Here is a 17,918-nt window from a genome sequence, read left to right as displayed (position 1 = left end):
ATCACAGAAATAGCCATTCTAATCCATCAAGCAATCAAAGCCTTACTGCCAGCCGACCAAGGCAAGGCGCAGCAGTCAAGACAAATAGGTAGCAATCAGACAGCCAGAAATTATTAGTCCTCTCCAAACAGTGGAGCAAGACTCTCCTGACAGCCAGATTATACAAGATCCAATCCTTTCGCTCTAAGCCTGTGGAAGGAAAAGCAGACAAACAAACTTCCTGGTTGACATGGAAGGCAGAAATCACCTTCGGTAGAAAAGAAGGAAGCTGCAGTAAGGAGAAAACTCTCGCATCCAGAATATGGCTAAATGATGCCCTGCACAAAAGAGCCTAAATCACCAAAAAATGCCGTGCCAAGATAATGGCGACCAGAAAGACAGTCTTGACTGTCAGATCCAGAAGAGAAGCATCCTTCAGTGGTTCGAATGGGGCCTCTCCAAGGCCCTGCAGGACAATGCTAATATTCCACAAAGAGAAAAGAAGATACAAGGGAGGACGCAAATGAAGCGCTCCTCTCATAAATCTGGTCATATCTGGATGAGCAGTAAGCAAATTAGCGCCTCTGTGCACTCGAAAACATGAAACGCCTGCAAACTGAACATTAAGGGAGGCCACTGCTAAACCGGTTTCTAGGCCCGCCTGAAGAAAAACCAGGACCACCGAAAGGAAGCCCTCTCAGGCTCCATATGATTCCTAGCACAACAATGTTGGAAAGCCTTCCAGGCTTTGACATAAGACACCATAGCAAAAAAGTTGAGGTAACTACATCCGAAAAACTGTGTTTCATCAAAGCCAAGTGCTCAAGAGCCATGCCAAAAAAACCAAAGTGCCATGGGTTAGTCAGTGACTGAGAAGATATCGAGGAAGAGGGAGCCGGAGTTTCTCGCCCCATGGAAGATGGACAAGATCCACATACTATGGGCGACGAGGCCAGTCTGAAGCTAGTAGAAGCAGCAGGCCAGGATGCGTTGCTATCTGGCGGAGGACCTGACCGACTAGATGTCACGAAGGGATCATCATATAGGAGCTTGTGAGCCAGTGAGGGCCGAACAAAGCATCCGGGCCTAGCTTCCTTGCCGTTCGTTGACTGAACAAAGTGCTTGGCCTTCGAGTTCTATGCCAAAGCCAATAAGTCCATCTGAGGCTGACCCCAAAGCTGTATGATCAAACGGAACACCTCCTGTGAGAGGGACCATGCTCCTGGGTCCAGGATCTGTTGGCCAAGGAAGTCTGCCTGAACATTGTCGGCTCCGGCCACATGAGCCACCAAGGAAGACAGAAGTGCTTCCACCCAGCGGAGCCGCATGCGAGCCTCCTAGCCCAAGAGAGAGCTTCTTGTGCCCACTTGAAGATGTACGTACACCACCATGTGGCATCATCATAGAAACTCGCACCGCTGTTCCTTTCAGAAGGGGCTGGAGAGTGAATAGCGCCAGCTGAATTGCCCGAAGCTCCAGACAATTAATCAACCAACGTTTCGGATGAGGAGTTCACTGCCCCTGAATTAAGTGGTCCCCGCAATGAACCCCAACCCAGCAGGCTGGCATCCATCATAAGAGTCATCTACTTGAAAATCCGAAGAAGCCAGCCATGGCAGAGAGCCTCCCCCTGAAGCCACCAGCTCAAGTTGCTGCTAGCTGGCACTGTCCAAGGGAGTAGCATCTGAAGGGGAAAACACTGTGGAGAGGAGGGACTTCTGTAAAGAGCACATGGGCGCTCTAGCCCAGGGGACAGCCTCAAAGGAGGCTGTCAGAGACCTTAGAACCTGCAGATAATGCCAGGGCGAGGGAGCTGAATGGTCCAGGAGAATTCTGATCTGTTGCTGAAGTTTCTGTCTGTGTGCCTCGGGAAGAAATACACAACCCTGTCTGGAGATGAGGAGAAGGCCCAGATACTCTAGGGACCAGGAGGACATCAAGTATCTCTTCCTGCACTTGCCAATGCCTGCAGCAGAGACACTACTGTCTCCATTGCACTTTCACATTCCTGACGAGATGGAGCCCAAATCAACCAGTTAGCCAAGGAAGGATGGACTTGGTTCCCCTGCTGGCGGAAAGCCACCACAACTACCGTCACCTTGGTGAAAATGCGGTGAACTGGAAAGTAGAGAATGACACGGTGGATGTTACCTGCGGTAAGCCGTGGGTGACCGTGGGTAACCCGCCGGAACGGTGGGGGGCAAAAACAGTGTTCACCGCAGCTACGGAGACAAGGCCATTCACCGCCCCGTGTAGTCACAAACTGAAGACTAAGGTCCCAACTAGGATTCCAGTTTCGGCATCTTAAAATGCCTTCTTCAGGGGACAAATCAAATACTAAAAATAAATAGAAACTTAAATCAACACATACATTCAAACTAAAATTAAAATGTAAAAAATATATATACATGCAGACATGATGAAAGAGAGAAGCAATGGAATTAAAAAATATGCATATAAATATTAATCTAACAGTGTGCTACAAGACTCCTAAAAATGGTATCTTCTGAAAAAATAACTCACAGAAACAGTTAAATATATAGTTTAATCTACTTCACATACACTCGGAAAGGACTGCGAAGAATTGCAAAGAGGACTCCGAAGAATTGCAAAGGGACTTGAACAAACTAGGGGAATGGGCGACGAGATGGCAGATGAAGTTCAACGTTGAGAAATGTAAAGTATTGCATGTGGGAAGCAGAAACCCGAGGTACAACTATACAATGGGAGGGATGTTATTGAATAAGAGTACCCAAGAAAGGGACTTGGGGGTAATGGTGGACATGACAATGAAGCCGACGGCACAGTGCACAGCGGCCGCTAAGAGAGCGAATAGAATAGAATGCTATAATCAACAAGGGTATTACAACCAGAACGAAAGAAGTTATCCTGCCATTGTATCAGGTGATGGTGCGTCTGCATCTGGAGTACTGCATCCAATATTGGTCGCCGTACCTTAAGAAGGAAATGACGTTACTCGAGAGGGTTCAGAGAAGAGCAACACGTCTGATAAAAGGGATGGAAAACCTTTCATATGCTGAGAGATTGGAGAAACTGGGTCTCTTTTTGCTGGAGAAGAGGGGATATGATAGAGACTTATAAGATCATGAAGGGCATAGAGAGAGTAGAGAGGGACAGATTCTTCTAACTTTCAAAAAATAAAAGAACAAGAGGACATTTGTAAAAGTTGAAAGGGAACAGATTCAAAACAAATGCTAGGAAGTTCTTCTTTACCCAACGTGTGGTGGACACCTGGAATGCGCTTCCAGAGGACGTAATAGGGCAGAATACGGTACTGGGGTTTAAGAAAGGATTGGACAAGGATTAATATGCAGGTCCTGGACCTGATGGGCCGCCGTGTGAGCGGACTGCTGGGCACAATGGACCTCAGATCTGACCCAGCGGAGGCATTGCTTATGTTCTTATGTGTAGTTCGGCCAAGAGCCAAAGCTCCTATAGTCGAACCCACCACTTCCTATTGTTTCAACATTTATCACATAAGCTTCTCTACTCTACCTAGTATAAATTAATTTAATTTAATTCTTATATACCGCTAATAACCGTGAGGTTTCTAAGCGGTTTACTATACAGAATACATTGAAGATACAATAAAATAAAATTATTGAAGATAGGTACTTGGAAATTCCCTAACTGTCCCAAAGGCTCACAATCTATCTAAAGTACCTGAGGAATAATTAATGAATAGTAAATAAATATAATGTAAAAGATAGAAATAGAGATAGAGACAAGAATATGAATATTCTAACAAGAATTCAGTAAGTGTATTAAATCAGGATTAAATAGTAAAGATAGAAATAAAAATAAAAAATGATACAAATACAAAATAAAAAAATAAAAATATATAAGATAAATAAATTCCAATCAGCCAATATGATCTGATGAGAATGATCATAAAGATTACATAACAATTAAAAAGGTAAAGATAAAAATAAAGCAGAGATAAAGACAGGAATAAACATCCCAATATGAAGTTAATGAATAAATTAAATTAGGATTAAAACAAAACAAAACAAAACAAATAACTGTATAAAAATTAAATAAGTTCCAGTCAGGCACTAGGACATGTCATGAAGTGAATATAAATATGCTCCTTAAGTCCAGAAGTGTTACGCTCAGCCACCAAACAGTATTTCAGCCATAAGAATGTATTAAAGAGTGTCAAAGCAGGCTAGATATTTGGCTCAGATGACCTTTGCAACAGCCGGACCACCGCCACTTTCATCTCGACGTATCAGCTGTTTGAACGGCCACTGCCAACTGCCACCATCGTCGGGTCCAATGGCTGCTTCCAAGATCTTCCAAAGGGTCCCTGCAACGCACCGGCTACTTTCCAGGCAGGCCAAACCGCTCCTTCGGCTGTACATTCTGGGATCCCCCTGGGGCCGTCCTCTCCTCAGAAGCACCGCCCCCGATCTCACCACGACGCGCCGTCCTACTCCCCACCAGTACGGCTTCAAAGCAGAGAAGCGGGAGAAACGCGGCTGTCGGCATGCAAATGTCAAAGGAGCCAAAATCGGACATCTCACTCCCCCACAGAAGGAAGAGGACCCAGTCCAGCACCTCCCAGTCGCAATCAAGGAACACGCCGAGCATCAACAAGAAGTCACCTCAACCACTGGACCGGACAAACTGACAACCGGAAAATCAAATAAGTGAGTCTAAAATAAACTTAAACAGCAGTGGAGGTCTCGGATGAAAGAAACAGAGACCAAAACAAAACCAGTAAATTGTAAAATAAAAATAAAAACCAAATAAGGCAAAAAATAAAAACAAAAACAAAAATAGGGTAAGGGAGACAGCACAACTGATGACCTATCTGGCCACCATCTTGTTAGAATATAAATATATAAATATTAATCAACATCCTGTATAAAGATAAGTATGGGTAACTAGGTTTGATAAGAATAAGTGGAGCACATATTTTGAAAAATACAATAAAATCTAAGACATACAAGTATAAATAAATAAAAACCATATTGAGGAGAACTACATGAGTTCAGGAGTTGAATGGAGGAAAAAGATTTTTCTGTCACAGAAACTGCTCCAAATGACCAGACACAGACTATGACCTCCACCCCCATGCAGTCGGGGAAGGAAAGGCAGCCTGTGCCTTGAAACCTGGGTGGGTTTCACTCCAGATGCATATAGCCTACATTTTAAACCCGTGACAAGGTCAGCGGGCAAGCAAACTCCCACGGGAAGGGACCTCAAGATTAGAAATGGTAGTACACAGTAGGCTATCTCCAGAGATCCACCAAGTTTCTCTGTGAAGCAGCAGTCCGGCACTGTGGAACTGCATCTTTTCCTCCGACAGGAGACCTCTGGGAAGGGGTCTCAAGGCATTGAAGCCACCGAGAAAACGAACTTTACGCAAAAAAAAAAGAAATAGAACTGCAAAAAACTTCTGCATGGACTGCTTACAAAAATTGCAATTGGATATGTTTGCTAGCAATTAGGTTAAGGGAGTGGAGTATGTGCTCAGAAAAGTGTTGATTTCTGCATTTCCCAGATTGTGGGTTGGGATTGAACACCTAGCGTATAAAATCCAGAAAATAAACTGAAATCAGAGCAGATTAAGTCACTGTCAGCTTGTTTGTAGAAGAAGAAACAGGAGAAACAGCACAGCCCAATGATGCAGAAGGTGGAGCCAAAAAATGTAGATGATGCCTTCTACACAAACTCGAGAGTAGAGGTGAATAACCCTCTGGTTTAAGACTCATATGCCTTTTGCACTAGAAGTGCTTATATATAAGGTCTGGGAGGGAGAACAAACTCACCGTCTCATTTTGACACTGCCCACGTCAGTATAGAGGTTCAACAGTGCTCGGATGCAGATTGGTTGAGCCATGATCTCATTGAGTTGAGGTCGTTTGGATGGGTCCAAGTTCAACATGCTCAGGATAAGGAGGCGCAGATCAGGGCTGTAACGGTCAGAGATTGGTGCAAATGTCCCACTCATGATCTTCAATACCAAAGCAGGTAGGTTCTGGACAAAAATAAAGATTTATGTGCTGTTAAATTCTCTTCTGAACCATGCTACCAAATGTCATCTGGAGAAGCAGAGAATACCTACTCCCCAGGTATACCATATTAATGTAGGACAGGGACTTGAGCGCTATCAAGACTGACTCTCCCAGATATTAACAGATTAAGTGCCATTGATTGCATATTCTAATGATTAGACACCTTGGACACCTTTTTATTACATAGGATTATATTTAATGTGGGGATGGGGAGGTATGTTATGTGATTTAATGGGTTTATTCCTGATGAATGGGATGGGTGGGGGAGGGGTCTTTTATATGCATTTGACAATAATTGTTAGAATGTCAAGTGATTTGTACGAATTATCTGATTGAATATTGTACACTTGTTGCAAGAGTTAAAACTGAATAAAGAATTTAAAATAAGTGATCTATTAGCGCCTTCCAAGTACGATACCCACAGATATAAGGACCCAGGATCCCAACCAGCCTGTCTCTCCCAGGAAAGTACCCCATGGATATATGACAATCATGCAGCCTGTCCTTTCCAGGCATATCTGATACAAAGGCTCATTTCTGAAAGAATGTCCAAGTCAGTATTGGAATGTCCTGCTCATAATGTTAAAAAAAAAAAAAATATCAAAACCCAAAACTATCCATCTCACAGCCATTTTTAAACAGAAAAAACGCTGGGATTTACTACTACTAATCACTTATATAGTGCTGAAAGGCGTTCCCAGAGCTGTACATTTTGACATTTATACAGTCCCTGCTCAGAAGAGCTTACAATCTAACTTGGACAGATATGACATATAGGGTTGTGGATGCAGGTCTCAAGGTGAGAGGCGTTAGAGTCAAAAGCACTCTCAAAGAGGTGGGCTTTTAACTGGGCCTTGAACACTGCCTGAGATGGAGCCTGCCATAGGGATTCGGGCAGCTTGTTCCAAGCATATGGTGTAGTAAGGCAGAAGGGACAGAGTCTGGGGTTGTCAGTTGAAGAGAAGGGTACAGATACCACCTGAGCGGAGCTCACGGCGGGGGTGGGGGGAATCATAGGGGGAGATAAGTGAAGAGAGATAGTGAGGGGCAGTTGAGTGAGTATTAGTAGGTCAGTAAGAGGAGTTTGAATTGTATTTAGAAACGGATGGGAAGCCAATGAAGTGACTTTAGGAGAGGGGTAACACGAGTATAGCGGCTCTCCTGGAATATAAGTCATGCAGCCGAATTCTGGACGGATTGGAGAGAAGCGAGATGGCTAAGCGAAAGGCCTAGTAGTGAGTTGCAGCAGTCTAAGCGTGAGGTGATGTGGGTGTGGATAAGTGTTTTGGTAGTGTGCTCAGAGAGGAAGGGTCAGATTTTGGTAATATTATAGAGAAAGAAGCAGCAGGTTTCAACAATATATTGTATCTGGGTGGTGAAGGAGAGAGAAGAGTCAAAGATGATCCCGAGATTATGAGCAGACAAAACAGGAAGATGAGAGTGTTGTCCACAGAGACGGAGAACGATGGAAGCGGAGAGGTGGATTTAGGCAGGAAGATAAGCAGCTCTGTTTTAGCCATATTCAGTTTTAGATGGCGGTGAGACATCCAGATTGCAATGTCAGACAGGCAAGTTGAGACTCTGGTCTGGATTTCAGTAGAGATATTTGTCGCAGAGGGGTAGATCTGGGAGTCATCAGCATAGAGGTGATACTGGAAGCTGTGGGAGAGGAGAAGATCAGCGCTTCAAGTGAGCAAGTGTACATTGAGAAAAGGAGTGGGCCCCGGACAGAGCCTTGTGGTACACCAATTGATAATGGGAAGGCTGTGGAAGAACCACCATTACATACACTAAAGGTGCAATGGGAGAGATAGGAAGAAAACCAGGATGAGCAGAACCCTGGAATCCCAACAAGGACAGTGTATCAAGGAGTAGGCAATAATCAACAGTATCAAAGGCGGCAGACAAATCGAGAAGGATGAGGATAGAATAGAGGTCTTTGGATCTGGCCAAGAACAGGTTCATTGGAAACTTTAGTAAGGGCAGTTTCCGTGGAATGCAGTGGGCAAAAGCCTGACTGAAGCGGATTCAGAATAGCATAGGATGAGAGGAAGTCCAGGCAATGGTGAAGGACAGCACATTCAAGTAAGTTGGATAAGAATGGGAGGAGGGAGATGGGGGGTCCAGTGAGGGTTTCTTGAGGAGGGGTGTGACTATAGCATGTTTGAAGGCATCAGGGATAGTTGCAATGGTGAGCAATAGATTGAGGATGTGACAGATAGGAGGGATGACAGAGGGCAAGATAGCACCGAGTAGGTGAGTGAGAATCAGATCAGAGGAGCAGGTAGTGAGTTTGGAGGATGAAAGATGTGTGGTTTCCTCCTCAGTGATCTCAGAGAAAAAGGAGAGGGTGGCAGATGTTGAGGGGAGGTTAGTAGAAGGGGCAGATGGAGGGAGGGGAGGGGGAAGCAGCCTGGTTGAGAGCTCAAGGTGAATCTTCTAAATTTAATTGTAGAAGAACTCCGCCATTTTCTGGGGAAAAATTGAAGGGAGGGATAGGTGGCGAGGGTGCTTCCAGTGGGAAGTTTAGTGAGGTAAAGAGATGGCGAGGATTGGAGCTAAGAGAAGTGGTTGTGGATATAGTATTCTTGTTTGGCTAGCGAGAAGGCAGACTGGAATGATGACAGCATGAATTTGAAGTGTATAAAATCGGTGTTCGTACGGGATTTAAGCCAGAGACATTTAGCATAACGGGCAAATGAGCGCAGGTAACGGATGCAGGGTGGTGAGACAGGGTTGGGGGCTTGGCATGCCTAACAGTACGTGAGATTGGAGAAGCAAGGATATCTAAAACACAGGAGCGAGGATGGCTTAGTTGACACTCGTGTGAAATAGTAGTTGAGGAGAGGGATGAGACAGCAGTGAAGAGGGCTCTGGGGTCAATAGCCTGAAAGATCCTGAATGTGTTGGTGATGATTGGCCGGATATGGGGGGGTAGGGTGATTAATAATGAATGTTAACAGGTAATGGTCAGAGAGGGGAAGGGTGGTATTGCAGAATTTGATGGTTGAACAGTTGGAGGAAAGAATTAGGTCTAGGCAGTGTGTAGGGGTCATGGAGCTCAGCAGGTGATTGTATGAGGATGTTAGGGCAAGGAACTTAGAGGTGAAGGAGTCAGAGGGGTCATTGATATGGATATTGAAGTCATTGAGGATGAGAGAAGGAGATGAGGGCTCGTGGAAGGAGGAGAGTCAGGAGTGTCAAATTTGGTGAGGAAGGAAGAATGGGATGTATGGGGGGGGTTCTGTAGATGACTGCTACTTAGAGAGAGATAAGGGAGCAAAAAGACGAATGGAATGGACTTCAAAGGAGGAAGAACATTGAGATGGTGGTGGGCAAAGGGATTGAAATCTGCAAGAGGGTGAGATTAGTAGCCCCTTGCCTCCCCCTTGACCAACCAGGCGAGGAGTGTGGGAGAAAAGGTAGCCTCCATGACACAGGGCAGATCCAGGTCTCTGTTAGTGTGAGCAAGTGGAGAGATCGAAAGATGAAGAGGTCATATATGTAGTAGACAAGCTTGTTGGGAAGGGAGCGGGCATTCCATAAGGCACAAGAGAAGGGCAGGGAGGAGGGGAGGAATAGAAATAAGGTTGGTGGTATTGCGGGTCGGCCTGTCAGAGTAAGGTGGAAAAATCATTCTAGAGGTCTCTTCCTATTTTGATTTTAGAAAATTGTTAAAGACACAACTTTTTGATAGGTTGGCATCTTAACGCACTGCTATTTTTTTAACAAGTCTTTTTAGTTCTATTTGATGTATTTTTATCTGTATTACATGCATCAACTTTGCCGGTTAGGTTAGTTTTTTAACTGCATTCTTTTTTAAACTGTTAATTAATTTAGATTCAGCTGATATTTTATTCGTATTATATGCATTTCTTTTGCCTGTTGAGCTAGTATTTTATCAGCTTTCTCTTTATTGGGGGGCGTGGCTTGGAGCGCGCAAAATGGTCGCATAGCCGCGGAGCTCCCTGAACCCAGACAACTAACTGATAGAAAAAGTTGTTTTGAATCGCGTACCCGCGTTACAAATAAATAAAATCAGCTTCGGAAATGGCAACAACAAGGCAGGGGAAGTCGGAGAAGCCGTGCACTTCCGGTGTTTCGGCGAAAAGATCGAAAGTTACTCCGGTGTCGCCCTCAAGTGTGCCGATCCCACTGGAAACTGAGGAGTACTCAGACAAAGCAGACATTATGGCAGAGCTGTTTAAAATTAAATTAATGCTGTCTGACAACGCTGGAAAGATTTCGGAGGTCAAAGAGGAAGTGCTCAGTCTGAAGCAGGAGATTCAGACTGAAAGGCAGAGGATGTCTGCGATTGAAGAGAGAGTCGAACTGCTGGAAGCTGTTACACAAAGCTGTGAAAGTGACAGACAGACTGTAGAAAGCTTGAAAAATCAGCTGATAGATTTGGAGAACTGGGGAAAAAGGAAGAACATAAGAGTGCTTGGTCTGGCTGAACATCTTGAAGGGGGAGACACTATACAGTTTTTAGAGAACTTGTTACCTAAACTGTTACAGTTAAACTCCAAGTGGCCGTTGGAAATAGAACGGGCACATAGAATCCCTTCAAAAAGACCAGTGAATCAGAATGGCCCCAGACCCTTGATTTTTAAAGTTTTAAGATACCAGCAGGCTTTAGAAATCTTAAAAGTAGCAAAAGCGAATAAAAATTTAAATTATAAAGGGTCTAAATTGTTGCTGGTCCCAGACTTTGCAAAACACACTGCAAACATCAGAAAGCAGTTCCTTATGCTGAGGCAGCAGTTGAAAGAAAAAGGTTACATGTACGGCTTGTACTATCCATCTACAATGAGAGTGTCTACTGGAAATAAGTCCTGGTATTTTCAAGACCCTGCAAAACTTAAAGAGTTTCTATCACAAGAGGAACCGATGTCTACATGAAGGAAAATCGATTAAAGGAAAAAGAGAAAATGGAGAAAACTCATTTTGAAGAGAAGAGAAGAGAAGAAAGGAAAAAAAAAAAAAAAAAGAAGTGGATTGATATTGGACCAAGTTATTTTTACTGCATTTTACTGCATTTGAAGATCTTTTGACTAAGTTTTTCTTACTTTGAATGTACTGATACATTCTTAATTTAATAAGAAATTAATTTATTTATTTATGAAAATTATTATAAATATAACCTATATATTTACCCAACTACTAATTATTAACTATTATGAATCACAATATTTGATTAATATAAGGAAATAAATATGGAATACTGAATATTAAAAAAAAAATGATTATTAATAAAATAGGAAATAATTTAGAATTTTATTAATAAATATGAAAATATATATTTTATTCCAATATTTATTTATATTGAATATATTATGAATGATTTTTACATGAGAATGTTTAAAATAAATTGGTTAGATGCTGGTATTAATAATATATTAACTGTATGAATGATTATATTTAAATTAACAATGAATATTTAATATTCATGGAATTATAGTTAAATTTGAAAATGTTCACATAATATTAAGATGGGACATATATTACTTTGAAGAGAAGATAGTTTTATAATTTTATGAATTAATTAAATATGAATCTTAATATAATTATATATTCCACCTAGATACTAATTGATATGAAATACAAAAATTATTAAATAAAGGGTTAAGTCTGGGAACTGGGATTTTTAAAGAAGAGATATTTAATAGGAGGTAAAGAATTGCACGATATTAATTATTTATATGAATAATTTTTATGAATACTTATATTGAATTCATTATAGATAATTTTATGTAATTTGCTACAATGAAATATTAATATTAATGTCAATAATTATTAATTGAATGATTAAATATATATAGATATAAATAATTAAATAATTACATATGTGGGGGAAAAGAATAGCTGAATTTTTTGAGATATGTTAATTCAATTTGGAGGGATATTAGTTGCCTGGGGGAGGAGGTTTAGGGTCTGCTATACCAATGTGTGTTCCAGGTCAGACAATGATTATGGGGGAGAGGGGAGGGAGATTAGAGGGAGGGAGGGGGGTTCAGAGGAATAATATATTTATGAGGAATGAAAATGGGGAAAATGTAAAATTTGAATTCTTTCTTTATATTTTTATTTTCGGGGGGGGGAAGGGATGGGGGGATTGGATGAAGGAAATATATTCAATTAATGTGCTGAGGTCTGGTCATCTTTATTATTATAGAAGTATTTGCCAAAATTTAATTATAAAATAGATGGATATAAAAATTTATTCTATTAACGTCAATGGTTTAAATCATCCTATTAAGAGAAAGAAAGTAATAATGTTCCTTAAAAAGCAAAATGCGGACATATATTTTATTCAAGAGACGCACCTTTCTGAGATTGAATCTAAGAAATTATCTGGGGGTTGGATTTCTAAATGTTTCTTTGCACCTGCAGTGGGGAAAAAAGCTGGGGTTGCTATACTGATAAATAGGAAGTGCAATGCTGATTTCAAATTAATAAACTTTGATCCTTTAGGAAGATGGGTGCATATCAAAATGGTTCTGGGAAATACAACCCTGGATTTATTCAATTTATATGCTCCTAATTCGAATCAAATGGAGTTTTTTAAACAAGTTCAACAATTACTGTTACAACTGGCTGCTTCTAATTTAGTCGTAGCAGGGGATTTCAATGCTGTAATGGATCCGATTTTGGATAAGAGACCAAGTAGAATTATGAAATCATTAGGTTTAGATAATTTGGTTCAATCTTGTAATTTAGTTGATATATGGCGTATTCTTCATTTTAATGATCAGGAATTCTCTTTTTGTTCTCAGGTCCACAAATCTTTCTCACAAATTGATTATATATTCGTGTCTAATAATATAGCGCAGCGAGTGATGAATGCAGTTATTGATCCCATTGTAATTTCAGACCATGCTGGTGTGTGGATTGACTTTCAGAATAATGATATAGTACATTTCAATCCAATTTGGAGATTTGATAATGCTTTACTTGTGGATTCGAACTTTCTGGAAGATTTTAAATAAAAAATGAATGAATTTTTTCAAATTAATAATTCGGACAGTTAATGCTGAGACAATTAATGCTGAGATTTTGTTGGATGCATTTAAAGCAACAATAAGAGGAAATATTATTTCATATTCAGCATTTATCAAAAAACAACTTAAAAAACAATATGTTGATTTGGAAAAACAAATTAAAGTATTAGAAAATAAATTAATTAAGAACTGGGAACATAATACATTACAAAGTTTATTAAAAATAAAAGCGAAATATAATGAGATTTCTTCTCAATTTGTGAGGAAAGATATCTTCTATAAGCAAGTTCAGTACTATGGTAATTCAAACAAAGCTGGAAGATTATTAGCTAATTTTCTTAAAGCAAAAAAAAGGAAATCTAAGATTATTGCAATTAAAGATACACAAGGCAACACACACACTAACACCAAAGATATTTTAATACAATTTCTTGATTTTTATAAAGATTTATATTCTTCTGAATCTTATGAAAATAAAGAACAAGAGGGATTAAATTTCTTAAACTCATTTATTGGACCAAATGTTCCGGATCATATAAAACGAAGTTTAGAAGATCCTATATCTTTAAAAGAAATAGAATCAGCATTGAAGTCTCTTAGAGTTGGATCCACTCCGGGTGGTGATGGCTATACTGTTGAATTCTACAAAACATTTCAAAATATTATCTTACCATACTTATTAAATTTGTATCAATACCAAATAAATAATGGGAATATATCAGGTACTATGGCTGATTCGGTAATTATTGTCTTACCAAAACCAAACAGGGATCCTACCTTGGTTTCAAACTACAGGCCTATATCTTTATTAAATGTAGATGGTAAGTTGATTGCTAAAGTATTAGCAATAAGATTGGCAAAAGCTCTTCCTTTTATTATTGATGTACACCAAACAGGATTTATTGCTAAAAGACACTCATCAAACAATACTAGATTAGCATTTCACTCTTTAAATTTAGCGAAAAATATGAATGATCCAGCTTTTATGGTATCTTTAGATGCAGAAAAAGCATTTGATAGAGTGGAATGGAATTATATGTATCAAGCTCTGGAATGGTTTGGAATAGGCCCCGGTTTTATTAAAATGATTCAGACTTTGTATAGCTCTCCTGGTGCAAGATTATATATTAATAACAATTTATCAGATAGATTTAACTTGCGTAGGGGAGTTAGACAAGGATGTCCTTTGTCCCCCTTACTTTTTGATATTGTTTTAGAACCCTTATTAATTGCAATTAATCAAACTAAGGAGATAAAGGGAATCCCATTTTCTTACTGGGAATTTAAACTTTCTGCATATGCAGATGATATATTATTATATTTAAGAGAACCGGGGAATACTGTTCCAAGTTTACTTAATCTTCTAGAGAAATTTGGGAAATTTTCTGGATATAAAATTAATTGGAGTAAATCGGAAATTCTTCCAATTAATGTTCACTGTACCAAAGGATTATTTGATTCATATTCATTTATTTGGAAAGAAGACAGGTTAAAATATTTAGGAATTATTATCAAAAATACAATTGAAGATACAGTCAAAGAAAATGAAAAACTTTTATTTAAAAAAATAACTGAAATGTGTGAGCAATGGAATCCTTTACATCTTTCTTGGTGGGGAAGAGTTCAAACAATTAAAATGATGATATTGCCTGTGGTTTGTTATCAAATGAGTATGATACCAATATTTTTTCAGGGGTCATTCTATAAAAAGTTAAACAATATTCTTACAAAATTTGTTTGGTTTGGGAAAAGACCCAGAATTGCTTTAGTATCTTTACAAAGACCAATTGTGGAGGGAGGGGTAAATTTTCCAAATTTTTATAGGTACCATCAAGCCTATATTCTAAGACAGGGTATGTATTGGATCCTCCCAGATCTCATGGAGAATGTACCAGATTGGCTATATCTAGAATGGCGGCTCCTGTTCCCATTACATTTAGAACATCTAATTAGTATAAACATGCCTAGACGATATAAGGATAACAGAATTCTATTAGATACCTGGAAGACATTAAGATATATTAGTAATCTATCACCAGAACCAATTGCTAAATCATTAAATCAATCAATTTGGGTAAACTCCAGGATCAAGATTGGCGGATACAAAATCGTCTGGAAACAATTGCAGGTATACGAACATTGAATGATGTTATTTCAGACGGATCAATGCTTAGTTTTTCACAATTGCAACATAAATTTGGATTAAATAAAACACAATATTTTAAATGGTTGCAATTGAAGCAAGCTATTCAGGCAGGGTTCCCTGAATGGAAAGATCTTAATACTCAATATAGTCTGCAGGTTCTATGTTTCCAGGTGGATTTTTTGGATCACCAAGCCGCAAAATGGTATAAATTGTTAAATGGATTTTTAAATAAAAAAAAGAAAACTGGACTTAGGGATATTTGGAGTATTGAAATTGGTCAGACAATTTCTGAGTCTCAATGGCCACGATTTTGGTCCTGGAGATTAAGATCTACAAAGTCAGCATCTATGAGTCAAACTTGGATGTTTTTATTAAATAGAGCTTTATGGACCCCTACGCGCTTACAAAAGATAGATAGTACTAGATCTAATAGATGCTGGCATTGCAGAGTAGAAGTTGGGACATTAGACCACTTAATTTTTTTTTGTCCCTGTATAAATGCATTTTGGAAACTAATTTGGCCCCAAATTAATGAATTACTAGAAAATCATGTAGGACTCTCATATGATACTATACTATTTGGTACAGCAATGAGAACTCAGAGTCCGATTTCAGCAAACAATAACAAACTATTATTAATATTGACAGGGGTCGCCATGCAACAAATAACTCAAAATTGGAAGGATTATACCAAATTAAACTATACATTTTGGTGGAATTCAGTCTGTCATATATACAAAATGGAAAAAACAATAGCATTACAACAGGGAAATATTCATAATTTTAAGAAAATTTGGGAACCATTGACATGTTATTCCAATGATCAGATTTCATAGCACATTAGTAATAGTTATATTAGAATGGGGAAGGGGATGTATATTATATGGATTTAAGAAATGAAAAAAGGGGAGGGGTATATTTTATGTGATAAGCTGAATTATTTGTAATCACAATTTTTCATGTATTATTTGAAATTTTATGTACAATCAAAAAATTTGTAAGAATGAAAAATTTATAAATAAAAAAATTTAAAAAAAAAAAAAAGCTTTCTCTTTATTTTTTAATGTATTTTATCCACATTATGTTGCAAATGAATTCCACTCATTATTGTTAAGTCCCTCTTATTCCAATCTGTTGTATTTCATCTGTATTTTATGTACTTGCCCAGTTTGTTGTGAACCGCCTAGAACTTTTTTTGGTATGGTGGTATATAAGAATAAATTATTATTATTATTATTATTATAAGAGTAGGTGGGAGATGGTTAGGAGGACCAGGATTAGGGTTGATATCCCCAGCAGAAAGCAATAGAAGGAGGAGGAAGGTAGGGGTGAGGGTATGGGAGGTGAGGGGGCACCTGCTGCTGTGACGTAGGTGAGGTGCACACAGGGACAGAAGGGATGACCGAACGAGAGGGAGAAAGTGTAAGATCTTTAGAACAGAGAAGAGGGTAGAGGATAAGAGTAAGAGAGAAGCAGTGGGTTTAAAGAGTGAAGGGTGAAGTGTTAAGGTGTTCAGTGGCTTGGGGAGAAGGAAAGGTAGGTAGGTAGGCAAAGAAAAGGGTTTCTCAATTTGAGCCAGCAGGAGTGTCGGCAGAAAATAAAACTTTTAAAACATACAAGACATTAGCTGGAAGAGAGTCCCCCATCCCACCAGAATGAACAGGATTTCCGGTTTGAAAATATGTGAGAAAGACCTTTTTGCACTGAAAATATCCTAAATGAACAGCCATTTTACAAAATGAAGCATCCATTTATACAAAAATGGCCACACAGATGTCCTTGCAGAGCAGAGGGACAACCCAGTGGACAGTGCAGTGGACTTTAAACAATGGGACCCAGGTACAAATCACACCTTAATTTCATTATGTTATTGTGAGCCCTCCTGGAACAGATAAAAACCTACTGTACCTAAAGGTACACCATTACAATAGCCATCACACTTGCAGGTGTCTTATAAATTCAGGTACAGTAGATATTTTTATGTTCCAGGAGGGTTCATTATATTTATACAGAAATAAAAGAGTTAAAGTGGGAGTTATACCTGGGTCCCATTATTCAAAGTCCACTAGGCTACTCCTTACACTTGCTTTCTGCTCTGTTATGAATGGCCATAATACCTAAAGCTGCCATAGAGTCTGGTGTCCACTATTACTTTCCCTTCTTAGTGGAGTGGGAGGGGGTTCAATAACCACTGAGAGATTAAGAAGGGGTAATGTTTTTATCCCTCCAATGGTCAGCTGTTCTATTGAGACACCTTTTAGTACCCTGGACGTGATTTAAACAGGTCTAGATAAAAACATCCTTTTTTTTCCCCTTGGATGTTTGTTTCTGTTCCATTATTGCTAAAGTCGCCCTCATTTTAGAACCACCCTAGTGCCACCCAAAATGCATCTCCAACATGCCCCCCATGTATTAGGAGGAACTATAGTGTAAAATGTCCAAATTCTGCCTTTCGAAATTGCAATTTGAACATTTTTAGCAGATGGACTTTATTGGCCATTTTCAGACATCTATCTGCTTTGAAAATGAATGCCAAAGTTATCTCAGCCACTCAGGTATGTTACCCCACATATACAGAAACACAGGCTGCACTTCAAGACTACACTAACTTTCTATTCCAATACAAATTGTTGCACTGTATTGGTATCCAACACGTCTACCAAATTGTTCAATTAATGCATTATGTTCTGTAAAAATTAAAGCTTTTTCTACTTATCCTGCTACAAAACAGTGATAAACATATGCAGT

At 39.3% G+C, this 17,918-nt stretch overlaps 1 protein-coding gene across 1 annotated transcript in view; it reads right to left on the bottom strand.

Moving 5' to 3' along the window:
- NEK8 (NIMA related kinase 8) overlaps positions 1–17,918 on the bottom strand; it is a 69,164-nt gene that overhangs the window by 37,397 nt on the left and 13,849 nt on the right. Inside the window, 1 exon segment of the mRNA XM_033922448.1 lies at positions 5,778–5,986. Within this exon segment, the coding sequence (XP_033778339.1) occupies positions 5,778–5,986 (209 nt within the window).

Source organism: Geotrypetes seraphini, chromosome 15, assembly GCF_902459505.1.
Source record: "Geotrypetes seraphini chromosome 15, aGeoSer1.1, whole genome shotgun sequence".
NCBI classification, from domain to species: Eukaryota; Metazoa; Chordata; class Amphibia; order Gymnophiona; family Dermophiidae; genus Geotrypetes; species Geotrypetes seraphini.
Note: the sequence above shows the minus strand (reverse complement) of the source record. Positions and strands in the feature narration are given on the sequence as shown.